Raw genomic sequence first — 14,932 nt, 5'->3', positions numbered from 1 at the left:
TACCTCATTAGTTTCCCTAGGGACATAAACACATTCCCATTTATTGAAATTCCTAAGAGATCTTGACAGTCACGAATTATATTATTCGTAATCCATTTCACTGAACCTAGTTTGCCATTAATGGCATTTACCACATTAACACAGTCTCCTTCAAGTTGAAGATTGATGATCTGGTTTCCAACTGCCCACTTGATTCCTTCCAAAGCAGCTTGCGCCTCAACCTTTTTTGCATCCTAAGCTACTGCCAGAATACACCCTACTGCTCTCCAATTACCTGCATCATCAACTATTATTAGTCCAGTTCCCATAAGCTTAGAGTCCTTTGGAAAGGACACATCAAAATTAACTTTTGTAAAATTTTCAGGTGGTCTAGTCCAAGGAATATGTAGCCTCATTGTAGCCCCATGTTGATTACCAAACAACTGATTACTATTACTAGTAACCCGGTCATGTTTACTCTGATTGATCAGACTGACTATAATAGATATATTGACATGAGCATTATCAAAAACCACTGCACAACGCAGCTTCCAAATATGAGAAAGAGTAAATGAAGCAATCTCTGCCAGTTCTTTATTAGCTGCTGCTAATCTATCATTAGTTGTGTACCAACTAGTGACCCAATCAATGAGATTTACACCATTGCATATCCCTGCAATATTAGAGTTCACAGCAAGCCAGGCTTTTGAAATATCACAATCAATCAATAAGTGTTGCATATCCTCATCTTCTCTATCACATAAAGGGCATCTAGGATTAATCTCAGCTACATATCTAACTAAAGTTTCTCTAACCGGAAGACATCCATACACACATTTCCATATAAAATGCATAATATTAGGAGGTAAACTAGTTTTCCAGAACTTAACCCATGGAAAGTGTTCTATCCTAGGATTTGTAAAAACATTACTGTTTGGCGAATCAAGCACTCTATAAGCTGTTTTGACCGAAAAAATACAATTTTCAGACGAAACCCGTCTCAACTGATCTGTACCTGTAGAAGGAATTCTAATATTAAGAATATCTTTAACTGTAGCATTATTAAACATAGAAGCTAAAATATCAAGTTTCCATGTCTTGTTGTCATGATCAATGAGTTGGTCAACAGATTGAAAATAAGATGAGGCAAATTGGGAAGAATGAGAAGTTTTCCAACATAGAATCCAAACATCTTTCCAAATGGAAATTCTCCTACCATCACTAACCTCCCAACAATAATTTTCCTTAATAACACTAATTCCTTTACAAACACCTTTCCATACCCAAGAACTAGACTTATCATTAACATAATGAAGAGGATTATGGAACGGAAAATACTTACCTTTCATTACTTTACCCCATAAAGAATCTTCCTCACTGATCAATCTCCATGCCAATTTAGTAAGAAGAGTTATATTTATAACTTCAGTTTTCTTAAGATTTAAACACACCAAGGCTTTAAGCTGGGCCACTGTTTGCCAACCGATAAAATTAAGGCTTATACTATTCTATTTTTTATTAAGAACAAAATTTATCTGGAACCTATCAAATTTATCAGTTAAAACTTTAGGCATTTGAAAAATAGATAGATGGTGAGAGGCTAAAGAACCTAAAACAGTTTGAGCTAACACAGTCCTACCAGGCATATTCAAATGTTTACCATTCCATAATGCTAACCTATTACCAAACCTTCCTGACAAGTGGTCAAAAGTCTCAACTTTGTTTTTCTGTATTAAAAGAGGCACTCCTAAATATTTATCTTGCAAGGCCATTCTTCTAATATTCAAGATACTAGCAATCTGATTCATAACATTGGGGTTAGTTTTTGGACTGAAAGATAACCGTGACTTATCAAAATTTATGGACTGCCCCGAAAACTTACTAAACATGTGAATAATATCAACAAGATGTTTGACTCCATTAACAATAGCTCTAGTAAAGACTAAGCAGTCATCCGCAAAGAACAAATGACTAATGGACGGACAGTGTTTCGTAACTCTAATTCCTTGTATTTTCCCACTAACTTCAGCATGCACAAGCAGACGAGAAAAGGATTCCATACAAATTATAAAGAAATAGGGAGACAAAGGGTCTCCCTTCCTAAGTCCCCTTGTGGGATAAAAAACCTCACCAGGTCTGCCATTAAGAATAATAGTCGCTGAAATAGTGGACACACATTCATAAATCATATCACACCAATCATTATGGAATCCTAACCTTCTAAGAGTAGCAATCAAAAACCCCCACTCAATCCTATCAAAGGCCTTAGACATGTCGAGCTTGACTGCCATGAGGCCCTTTTCAGCTCTGCACTTTTACATAGTATCAACTATTTCATGGGCTATAACTATGTTATCAGTTATTAACCTAGAAAATAGAAATGCTGCTTGATAAGGACTTACGAGTTTATCCATCACCTTTTTCAGTCTAGTAGCTATCAACTTAGAAATAATTTTGTAGGAGACATTACTAAGACTAATAGGAATGTAGTCAGATGCACTCTTAGGGCTTTCAAACTTAGGTATGAGACTAATGAAACTATGATTCATTTGTTTAAGTAAATGTTTAGAGTGGAAAAAGACCTTGACCATGTTAACAACACTGTCACCCATAACACTCCACATTTGCTGGTAAAAACAGGCCTTGACCACTATCTGCAAGATTAGTACTCCCATAGAACTCCGCCTTAGCAAAATTAACAGGATAAGGGTTTTATTGATTACTATTTGATGACCCCTCTTTTATCATCTTGTGAGCCCTCAAAAATAAATGTTTGGAGTCCTCGTAGTAGACTTCACTTAAAATGAGCATAACGGACCCATTGTTTAGCACGGGTTTCAAGCTTATCTTTCTGGATTACCAAACAGCATCTGTAGCAGTGAAAGTCGCGTTTTCCGCGTTTGTCAAGTCAGTTTTACTTTTACAGAGTGGGGGGAGAGAGAGAGGGAAAACGAATCAATGGCGGGAGGAGTAGATCACCAGAAACATCTTCTAAGCTTAATTCGAGATTTCGCTACTGAAAAATCTCAAGGAGGTCATAATTTCTAATTTTTCCGTTTTTTTTCATTCTCGCTGTCTAATTCATTTCAAAGATCTTGTCTCATAGTTTATGAGAATTTGTTTATTAACTTTTAAAAATCTATGATTCAGAACGAAGAGTAGTTGGTTTAAAAAAGAGAATCCAAGATCTTGAATCCTAGCTAGACAAAGAAAATACTCAACTCGAAGAAGCTAAACGCTGTAAAGAAACTGCTGAACAAGAACTGAAAGGATATGAATTCGAATTGGCTTTAACTGAAGCTTCTGTTCAAGCTTTAGAGGTTTGATTTCGTTCTTTTGAGGTTTTCACTTGGTAAATTAGAAGGTTTCTCTTTAGAATTTGTGTAAGTGTGTTTTTAACTATCAGACTAGAATTTCTGCTACTCAAGATGAGATTTCGAAGATTGGATCAGTTGTTGACGCTATTAAAGATCAAGAAGGTCTTTCGCGGTATGAGCTTCTGAATTCCCTTCGCTTACGTTTTATATTTCGTAGTTGCATTTAACATTGCGACTTTATGATGAATCTGTTAATAAAATTCTTACTAATCAATTACTTCTGTTCATGTTGATGCAGAGACGAGTTTATTAATCAAATGTTTGAATTCAACCAGCAAATAAGGTCGATATTGCACTTTCTTTTTCAATGTTGCTTCTCTTTCTCTACTATATTTCTATTGAGACACATAAAGAGGTAAGTCTAGGGTTTGGAATTCGTCACACCTAGTCAGCAATGCCAACTATATAGTTTTTACTGGTACTTAGGCTAGATACAATTAGTTGTATTGAATAGGCTGAATGCTTGGAATGTTGAGAATTTTGGTCCGACTAATTTCAAGGTTTGGTAACTTATGGGTTAGTCATATTACTAGATGGGTGTAAAATTAGCTTCAAAGTCTTAGAGAAAAAGTGATGGGGTGGTAATTTGAATGTAGCGCAAAGGTGCCTAGCAAGAAAATCCCATGCTGCCTAGAGATTAACTTTTGTTCCCAATGGATACTTAACATGCAAAGAAATGGATCAAAGAGTGGATTGATATATTGCTATCAGGAGAGATATATTTGTAATCCTAGGAAAGAATCTACCATTCCTTTTGAACTGGGTTGCACCAATACTGCCACGGGTGTCCGACACAGCGGCGTGTCCGTGTGTCCAATACGGCAATTCTGAAAAACTATAATACGGGGACACAGCGGTATATGTTAAAGTACCGTCAATTTTTAAGTTATATATAGAAATGTAAACAAGAAAACCACACAACTGTATTTCTTTTGCACTTGTTTACAATTGCACAAGTGTATTTCTGCTAGCACATGCATGTTTTCGACTATAATCTTTCCTTAGAGGTAGGTGACCTTTAGTTTTCAGCTGTTTCCTAGTTTATAGTAAGATAGAAGTATTTTAGGTGTGTCCGAGTATGTGTGGCTGTGTCCATACGGGGACACACGATACGGGGAGCCCCAAGAAGTATTGGTGCAACCCAGCTTTTGAACCTAGTTGTGCATTTGCATCCAACTAGGAAACTGTTCCTTTTCACCCCACTAATTTTTGACTTTTCATGCAGGAAACTGCAAGAGATTGTAGCTCATGGTTCAGCTAAAGATGATTGTGCTGATGCTTCTACAGATTAATGGTATGTGTGCTTGATTTTTGTTGTAAGGATGTGGTATTACTTGTAGTTGACATTAGATGTATCTGCAAGGAACTTGTAATATTTTGTATCATTACAACTTTACAAGCCAAGTTGCGAATTGTTGCATTTGAAAGATTAGCCTGTCACATAATATGGATTTTTTATGGCCAAGAGGGAGGCAGACTCCAAGAATGGACGGTGGAGATATATATTGGCAAGCGTGACTTTCAAAATTGTATAGAGATTCAAGGAGTGAAATGTTTTAGAATGCATTAATTATTTCATTCTTTCAGAGGTTTATTCTACCTCTAATCATGTAATTCTCTATTGCTTGCTATTGATAAAATTTTGACCTAGCAAATAGAAAAGGGATTTTGTTATTTTATCTGTTTTGAGCTGTTCTCCAAGTTGAAAGGGAAAATTAATTGTTCCTTCTCATAGCAGGCATCTTGGCTGAGGGCGACAAACAGATGGTTCATCTTAAAAGTGCTTTAAAAGATCTCGAGGATAAGATAGCAGATATTACTAGTCAAACACGCACAGAGGAACAGGAGTACCAAGAAGGAGAACATATTAATAAGAAGGTAAAAGATGATTTGACCATCTTTTTTAAATATATTTTAGCTACCTTAGACATTTAAGGATATTATTATAGCTGTCCTTATTAATGGTCAATATTCCAACTTCCAACACTCTAATATGTATGCAATAAAGTAACTGTCGTATGATTAGCTGGGTTAGCGATACCAACCTTGCTGAAGTCTCAATCTTAACATCTATTCGTTGTGAACTTACCAAAGTTTTATTGAACTAGAATCAAGTTTCAGCTTTATCCATAGTTTGTACTTCACAATTGTTCTAGTCTTGGCATTCTCAATATAGGTCCACCTGCAGGTCAAATGTGAGATGGCTTACTTGGAAAAGCGAGAGATCATGCTGGAGTCTATTGTGAAAGAAATGAAGCATTTGCAGGAGCTAACCAAATATCCTTCGCTACAGGGATACATAGTAAACTGATGTTCGTTATATTACTACTAATGTTTGGCTAATACTATGGTTTGTGGGATCAACCATTTTCAGTAGCTAATAAAATTTCTAGGAGATATTAATGCATAAAATGTGGAGTCCACAGCTCCCTGGATGAAGAAAGTCTTCTCTTTAACAGTTAATAAGCAGACTACTGAATCAGAAGAGGAGTGTGCCTCTTGGGGAGGAGTTACAGAGGAGGTCTAAGTGCCCAGACTGTCATCTGGATATTGTGGGAAATTCTTCAGACAGAAAAAGGTAAGTAAGATCCATAATCTTCATCCTTATTTCTTTTAGTTTGGTTTCTCTCATGAAAAGAACAAAGCTATAGTGGTAGTTGCATCTAAAAAAATAAAATGGTTTTGATCTTGTAGGGATGGATGCAAGCCATTCTACAAGAAAGCATAGAACTAACTATACAATATCAAATGAAGAACATCAAATTTATATATTCAATAGAATAGCACCCTTAACTAAACATGTTTAACAGCTAGGATTAAATGTGATTTCTGTTCAATATTTTTGATATTAGAACCTAGTGGAAGAGGTCTGAAATCAGGCAAGCCTTAGAAAGACTTGCGGGAGGGAGTCTTGTAAAACATGGTTCATGTTGGTAAGAAGGGTTTACAGCCAACACCTTAGGCATTTATGCTGCAGTTCCATAATACTCATTTCTGAGAGACCTCTGGTTATATGTGGTGTTGGAACCTGATGAACATATGATGATGGAAATTCGTCGATGAAAAATCTGATTGGAGGCTTTTTCCTATCCTTTTTTGAAAGAAAAAAAGATAATCTGCAAAACTAAAATTTATTGAAAACTCCCAGCAGTAACAAAATTCCACACGCAGATCAAAAAGAATACACTCACCGCCCCTAAAAAGATGACCTAGTTCAAGATTACACAATTTTTGAAAGCAAGGAAAAGATGACCTAGTTCAAGATTGCACAGTTTTTAAGGCAAGGAGGAGAGGAGAGTATATTTAAGTATTTTTTTTTCTTACAATTATATCTTTATAGATAATAACTAATAAAATTTAGAAATAATTTATCTCTCAAACTATACTACAAATATTCATTGAAAAACATTTTAAAACACTCACATAACGAATATAAACATGACTATCAAATTATACATATTTCTTATACAGTAGGAACTACATTAATTAATACTCGATTATTTAATAAACTCTCTTAAATAATATTTTTAGCCGATCCTAAGTCGGGGACAACGTGCAAAATTAATAATTCGCTAAAATTATAAACTAATACATTTTTGATTACCTATGTAGAGCCCATATGAAATATAAATTAATAACCACTTTATGAAGATTACTTGAAAAATAAATCAATTGTCTTCTGTTTTTTTGTTAAAATCAATATCACATTGACATAAATTTTCTTATCATCGTAAGAATTTCTATTGTTGTTTCTCAAAGCCAGTGAAAAATTATTTAATGTGATTATCGCTTTAACAATCTCGTTTTGCGAAGGGGATCGCCAGAAAAACTAACTACTCTCTTTTACCATTCTAGTGAAAGCTCTCCCTATAAAATCTGCATTAAGCAAACTATTTATTTCATAAGGTGGTTGAGACAACCAAACACTCTCCATCTCCTTTGTTGCATTAGCTTTAGCCAAGTAGTCATCACTGAATTCACTAGCTTCTCTAAACTTCTGTTTGAATTCGATATCTTCAAAAACTTCTTTCAAAGTTTGAATATCTTTCACCAACCCTCTGAATCTCCATGGCACTGCGCACTCTTGTTTACACAGCATCACTGCATAGGTACAATAACTTTCCACTTCAAGTTTCTTTATCACCAGTTCTTTTGCAATGAGCATTCTTTCTCTAATAGCCCATATTTCTTTTCCATCTTTATCGGTTCTCATAACACTCTCAATTATCTAAACCTATGTTATATGTTGATCAAAGTTAATATTATTTATAAGTTAATAAAATATTAATTAAACGGGCACCTAGCTCAGCTGGTCATCTCCTTTTCCCAAAGTTTCATTCGTTCCAGGAGGTCCCAGGTTCGATCCCCCAATGGCGTAATATTGCAGGAATTAACATGAAAGGTAGAGTTAGTTTGCCCCCCTTATGACACAATCTCAGCTCCTCCATCCGCTTCGGCTCCCTTGGCTAGGTTACCCGTGACCATGAGGCTCGCTGGTAGGCTAGCATGGCAACCTGTTCAATTAATGTAGCAGTACGTTGTTGGAGCTTAGCTTGTTAGGCTTCCAATTAGTTAATGTAATACTCTTTATCCAATAATAATAATGAAAAAAAGTTTTTAAAAAAAAAGTTTAATATAAAAATTAATAATTATTAATTTATCGAGTTTATACTGTACTAACAATAATCAATTAATTTTTTTTTAGAAATATACCCTTGTTTAATGATACATGTCGTCTACTAGTGGGACAAAATTCAAAAAATGAATATGTCATTTATTTAGGGACGGAAGGAGCAGCGTGTAGCCTAACGCTAAAAACACACCAAGACTAGAGCGAACAAACTTAATTATTGAAGAAATGAATTCAATGGACTATTATAATATGTCGCAACTCTTGTCATTGTTTTGTTCGTAGAACTTCGATAAATTAATAACTTCGCTAAAATAATAGAATTTTCCGATCTTATTAGGCTTGCACAAGCTAAATTTTAACTCGCTACTAACTTTGTTAAAATAATAATTTTTTTGATCCCTAAACTACTAATTTATCGAAGTTTTATTATATGCATAAAAAAAAATAAATTAAAGTTTGATGTAAGTTATACTTCTTTGTCTATAGTTCATGGTTTGACATATCGAGTATTGGTCCACAAATACAAATACAAATACAATACGGCGATATCATTGATACTGACCGAAATTGATCGATACTGATTTTTGTCTAATTAAGACATTGTCGTCCTCCATCAAATAGTTTTGTATATATTAAATGTTCAAACAAACTTTCAATTAAAATAAATAATTTAGATATTGTAATTCAAATAAATTATTACGTTAGATATGACTAGGCATGTTTCATTGATTCCAATGTTCAACAAAATAATGTCAAAAGATATTAAAGTTCAGGTTAACTTCTTCAACATCCAAATACTAGATGGTTGACTTTGTTCCTCTACTTGATATCTTATTAGCAGGGGATATTTTTAGGTACTTGCTGGTTTAAAATATTAAATTTTAATTCGTTGTATGGATCTCTAGGCTACGTATCGTCTAGAATATTAAGGTTATCTAGCATTATGGTCTTGATCTCGAGTACCAACAAGATTATCAGGGATGGTTCTTTAGCAATGTAACCTTGTCCTCCTCCACCTCTACTTCCATTTTTCAGTTTCATCATTACTGCTTTCTTTAGATGTATGTATGTTTTGTATGTAAGTGTTTAAATTGTATTTCATCAGGTATAGAAATTTGAACATCCCTTAACGTCTGTATGCTCTTATATCAGGTATGTGTCAGTATCGAGCGCTATCGATGGATACGGGACAATACGACACAAATACAATATGTATCTGCAGATACATAACGGATCCCCAGAAATACATATAAACTGGGGATCTTGAATCAGTGTCAATAAATACAGATGTGATACGACAAATATCAACCTGTATCGGTAAATATGAAAAACTATAACACCGACTCATAATATTATATGTTCAAACATAAAAGTGGAAACATGCGAGATCCTCCAATACCAACCCTAATTTATCCAAAGATCATGGGTTAAACTCATCTTATGAATCGGTGTCCGAGTTGAGAAAACTTATAGCTAACCATACAAACAGCTCAATTCCCCACCAATATTACTGTTGGTCTATTCTATGGGCACTAATCCAACGTTAATATATTTTTTTGGCTTTCAATCGGCTACTATTATTTAATGTGGTGACAACTATGCTAAAAGCAGGTACCCCACATCTCATTATATCTAATAGATCAGTCTTTTCGTGAGCTGAAATATGTTATGGCATTAATCTGTTACGTCCTCAAGAATGTTGCACATGCAACCGCATATTGCCTAATATTGCATGCTTATTATGACTGCATTACAAAATGAGCCACAATAGTTGTATTACCTGTTAACGAATTCACTAATCAACATCTGTTCCCCTAACAAATTTAAATTTGGTGTCGCTATTTTTATCTATACTGATTGTACGTGGATCTTTTCGAAAACTTTCCAACGAAATAAATTTATAAAATTCCAACATATTGCTTGCATATATATTACATTTTATTTTATTTAATAACCATAACTCCGGAAAAATCTCTAAACACTTTTTTTTTAAAGTATTTTTATTTTCATTCATAGCTCCAAAGTGACTACATTATGGTTAAGAATATTATGAACAAGATTACAAGTTGAAAAGATGAGGGTACCCAAATATACCTCAATCTAAAACTTTTCTACCTATAAATGTTTTCTCCGAAAGTGATTGTCTATGGACTGAGTCGAGACAATACAACTAATCGGTTCACACTTCGTATGATCGTCTATGGATACGAGATCGAGACAATACGACAACAAGATAACTTGCGTGACTGACTATGGATACAAGATCGAGACAATACAACAACGAAGTATGATTACTTGATAATAGGTTCGGACTTAACCAAACACAATAGGATTGCTATCAAGTAAATAGGAATTAATGTTTGTGTATTTTACTTCTAATTATAATAAATCAATTATAATTGTGGAAATAGAAAAGTAAAAGACATAACAAGATTTTGTTAACGAGGAAACCACAAATGCGGAAAAACCATGGGACCTTGTCCAGAATTGAATACTCTCATAATTAAGCCGCTATACAAAATCTAAACCAACTTCTTATAGTTGAGACCAAGCAACTAAACCTATAGTTCACCTAGTTCCCTCAGTATCCCTGCGCCTCAAACTTGCAATAAGTCACGCACTTGGAAAAATTCCTTTGGTTCGTATTCCAAACAGTAAAGGAACAACACACTACACCAAATTCTGGGATTAGAAACAGGACCAAGCCGTTACTAAAACGGGTTGTAACGGCTCTTGCCTGTTGCAAAAGTGGGTGTACATTTTTTTTGTAAAGGCTTTGTAGCCGTTACAAATTTTGGTTGTAACGGCCCTCGTAACAGCTGTGAGCCGTTACGAATTTTCCACTTGGTAACAGCTTTGGGCCGTTACGAATTTTTTTGTAACAACGCTGTCGTAACGTCGTCGAGCCGTTACTACGTGGCACATTGTAACAGTTTGGAGCCGTTACTACGTGACAGATTGTAACAGCTTAAAGTCGTTATGAGCTTATTCATAACAACAAAAAAATTACTGCCAGTCAACCTTGACCTGGTCAATATTGACACTAGGTCAAGCCTGACCGTCAGTTCATTTTCTGCCATAAATAAGCCGGAATTCTAAATTCAATACCCTGCATACACTATTCAATACATTCATAACCATACTCAACAACAATTTCTTCAATCTGTGCATATCACATTCATTCAATTCATCTCAGGTTCATATAACAAAAGAACTGAAATTTCTCTAAGTACCAAACTTTTATTTTTTTGTTAAGTATCAAATTTCTAAAGGAATACATGGAAGGTTCCAAATTTCTAAGGGAACACATAGAAACTTACTAACTGCCTACAAAACTTGAATACATATAACTTACAAATCTTAGTTGCTTTGTTCTCCACAAATTATAAGCAATCTCAGTTAATAAAATCCATAAGCTTCATAAGTTGGCACTATTTTTGGTCCTGCAACCAACCAAAGATAATAAGCTCTCTCACCAGAACTGAGTACAAAATTGCAAGTAACATAAAATCAATCAAGTATACAAGTGAAGTACTTACCTGGTAATCTAGAAGGTACACAAGTTGATTCCAACCCCACCAACGCAATACCTCGCAAGTATAAACTGAGTGTCAAATCCACAAATTTAAACTTAGTAATACAAGTATACTTAGATGTTGGAAGTTATGAATTTATCATTGAACACAAAATTTCTGTAACACAACAAGTTATGAATTTATCCTTGCAGGCTTGCAGCATGATAGTGCCAATTTCCAGCAACTTATTACATAAAACCATTTACAATGATGTCTTCAAAGACGAAAACGGCCAATGTTTTACAAGTTTCTTACAAAAACTGGACCTCGGCCGTTTTCTCCATTGAAGACATCAATGTACATAATCAAGTACCACATCTTCAAGTGGAACTGAAACCAACATACGTATAGCATCTTGAACAAAAATTCAAATTATAAATCGTTAACAACAACATAATTAGGTCAGGCCCAACAATCACATAACCGTATATTAAACTAGAAAGGAGTTAATATTTCACAAATACCTGCATCTATACAAGAAGTTCTGTTTTGATCCGTCGAGAAGCTTCACTCTCATTTCCTTCCCCGCTCCCTTCCACTTTGAGACCAAGTACTATAAGCTTCTCAAAAAAATTTATCGCCAGCTGAGCCCAGCAACTCACTAAGTCTGTAATTACAAAGTCGATTCTCAGGACCAAAAGTATATGCACAAAAACCAAAAGAAATTTTATAAAACATTTAGGTACCACCTGCAATTGCGCAAGCCTCGCACAAGGCAAGGAAAAAAAGATGGAGATGGGTATTCTTTAAGAAACGACTAAGCTTTTCTAGGTCTCTGGAAACCAGAATGAAAGAGAGTATGCGAGGTGCGGCGTGAAAGATATAGCGAGGGTTTTTTTCTTTTAGTAATCGAAGAGTATCTGTTTGGGAATAAAATCTAGTGATTTATGTTTGCTCTGTGTAGAAACAAGGAGAAGGATTATAAAGAAAATCAAAATTGAAGGAGAGGAGTATCTGTTTCTTTGCTCTTTTGGGTGAGATTGAGAGAGAGAGAGAGAGAGAGAGCGAGCGATAGAGAGGAAGAGGGACGATGAGGCACAAGGAAAGAGATAGAGATGCAGGATATAGTGGGAATAAAATCTAGGGTTTTTATGATTGAGATGCATCTCGATAATAGAATGAAGGGTAGAGATATTATCTTAGGCATAAACGGTGTAGATGAAAGGCTAAAAGCCACGCATGTGAATGACACACATACATTCTAAAGGTGTTACGACCAAGTGAGACCAAGCGTGTGACTGGCACGCCTATAAAAAATTTCGTAACGAATCATAAGCCGTTACAAATTGCTGTTACTAATCCGGGAATTTGGTGTAGTGACAAATGTGTTCGGTAACAACTCTTTTCAAACAACGTGATATGAGTTTGACAAAAAACTCTTCCGTTTATCCCAATAATTTCCTTTGTCATGTTCTTATATCTATCTATTCAACAATTACCAAAGTAATTGCTTAGACCATGCAATCAATACTATTAATCACAAAGAAATGTATTGATGTCGATCTACTCAACTAATCAATCAAGATTATCACAAAGATAAACCGATTATAGTTGGATCCCCAGCCGATCAAGTTTTGTGCACACCAAAGATTATGAACTCAAATAAGAAATTTTCTTTGTCTTCAAATCTTCTTATATCTTCGATAAACACCTGCACACAAACAACTTGAATCTCTTGTGATCAATCACACACAGAATGGAGTTTTTTAACGATGGATTATCACAAGACGTATTTATATCTCCAAACAGTTCTAAAGATCCCCGTCAATACTTCGATCTAGTTTGAGTGAATCTTATATCAGAAGATAAGATTCTCAAGCATAAACAAACTAGGTGCAATCAAAGTTCAACAACCGTTAGTCAATAAAATCAATCGAAAACTAATAATAAACCGCAATTATCAAGTCTACCACCAACGGTACTAATAGAGCTTCTCAATCCCAAAGAAGTCTTTAAACTGAGTGGCCGTAAGAGATTTCGCCAAATTAGGTTACTTTCCTCTCTGAATAGGCGGCTCCACCAGTAACAACACAACTAGGTAGTTTTGCTGGCTCTGAGGATTAGTTTGCTCGAAATGCAAACTTTGGTATTTATAGACCAAGGAAGTTTGGACACCAAGGAATTTACAAAACCGAAAATATTCTCAAGATATGCAATATATTCCAGATTCGGTTTCCATAATTCCTGGAAATGCTTTGCCCAAACATTGACCGAAAATATCTTAGAAAATCTCCAATTAGTAAATGCACATTACCAATTTTTATTTTCCAAAAATAAAATTAAAAACCTTAATTAAAAGATTCTGAACTTATTTTTCGATCCGAGATTTTTTCCTTTAGCTATTAAGGAATATCTTTGAACAATAAAAGATAAGCGTTACTGCACATGTTCAAAGTATGTCGACATCTTTACTTTGTAAGTCATCTTTCATACTTACAATCTTGAAACCGATTTGCCACATTTCCAAAAGAGTTTAGAATTGGTTCATCTGACTTTCAAGAACTATGTGATTGATTAAGAACACTCAATCACAAATCATGAGTTTCACGGTTCTACCTCCATGTGAGTATTGTGCATAGTCACGCTAGCTTTCCAAAAATTCGGTTGACTAGGTACTAGGATCGGTTCCCCACATACTTATGGTAACTACTTGTATTTGCTGCACATGTCCATAGGATCGGTTCCCCTTTCACTAAAAACTTGTTGCACATGTTCATAGGATCGGTTCCCCCATCTACTAAAAACGTGTTGCACCTCTTACAAGGATCGATTCCCCTTTTGTGGTTGGTTTCACCTCTTCATAGAATCGGTTCGCCTTTGCCTCAAGTTGGTCATACCAATAACACTAAATCGATCATACCATCTCAGGTGATTACTTAAGATCGGTTTCACTAATAAAAGTCATACCAATACAAAAGTCAGGCCTTGTGAATAGTTTTACCAAGAACATAAACAAGTCATGAGCGGTTATACTAATCACACATATTGGTAGTTCAAAAGATATGCAATGAATAACAATACCAATAAGCCTAGCGATTTACCTTTCGATTCACGAAACAAGTTCATGAATTTACTTCCACTAATGTAAAACGTTGTTTCCTAGGATGAAATCTTCACCTCATACCCATACATAATCACAATAGCATTCAAACGATTATGTCGATGTCTTATATACGAAGTTCAAAAGATAAGCGTTGTACTTCGTATTGTATTCCTTAATACTACGTCTAACTAGAGTGTAATCATTCATGCTTCGCAGTTATGTTTTCAATATGCACGACTTGAAAGATACGTTAGGGAATGAAACAGTTCAAGTCAAATATCACTAACCTCAAGTGGAAGGATGATGCTGTCGTTTTAGCTCCTTA

General features: G+C 35.0%; 1 protein-coding gene and 1 pseudogene across 1 annotated transcript; one reads left to right on the top strand and one right to left on the bottom strand.

The window, feature by feature from the left end:
* Nucleotides 1–233: 233 nt before the first annotated feature.
* Nucleotides 234–2,270, bottom strand: LOC113305688. The gene is made up of 3 exons (XM_026554703.1): nucleotides 1,589–2,270; nucleotides 1,322–1,450; nucleotides 234–1,252 (listed from the first exon to the last, which is right to left on the bottom strand). Exons 1-3 carry the CDS (start codon nucleotides 2,268–2,270, stop codon nucleotides 234–236), a joined length of 1,830 nt encoding a protein of 609 aa, XP_026410488.1.
* Nucleotides 2,271–2,902: 632 nt separating this feature from the next.
* Nucleotides 2,903–5,639, top strand: LOC113303783 (annotated as a pseudogene).
* Nucleotides 5,640–14,932: the final 9,293 nt, after the last annotated feature.

The sequence above is a fragment of the Papaver somniferum genome, chromosome 8 (genome assembly GCF_003573695.1).
Source record: "Papaver somniferum cultivar HN1 chromosome 8, ASM357369v1, whole genome shotgun sequence".
NCBI lineage: Eukaryota > Viridiplantae > Streptophyta > Magnoliopsida > Ranunculales > Papaveraceae > Papaver > Papaver somniferum.
Note: the sequence above shows the minus strand (reverse complement) of the source record. Positions and strands in the feature narration are given on the sequence as shown.

Bases quoted from the DNA above. Each gene is read 5' to 3' on its own strand.
- LOC113305688 (XM_026554703.1), bottom strand. From the start codon at position 2,270: ATGGCAGTCAAGCTCGACATGTCTAAGGCCTTTGATAGGATTGAGTGG. The intron at 1,451-1,588 runs GTTCTTTAGCCT...GTTGGCAAACAG, and splicing joins GTTAGCTCAAACTGTTTTAG to TGGCCCAGCTTAAAGCCTTG. The intron at 1,253-1,321 runs GTAAGTATTTTC...GGGTATGGAAAG, and splicing joins ATGGGGTAAAGTAATGAAAG to GTGTTTGTAAAGGAATTAGT.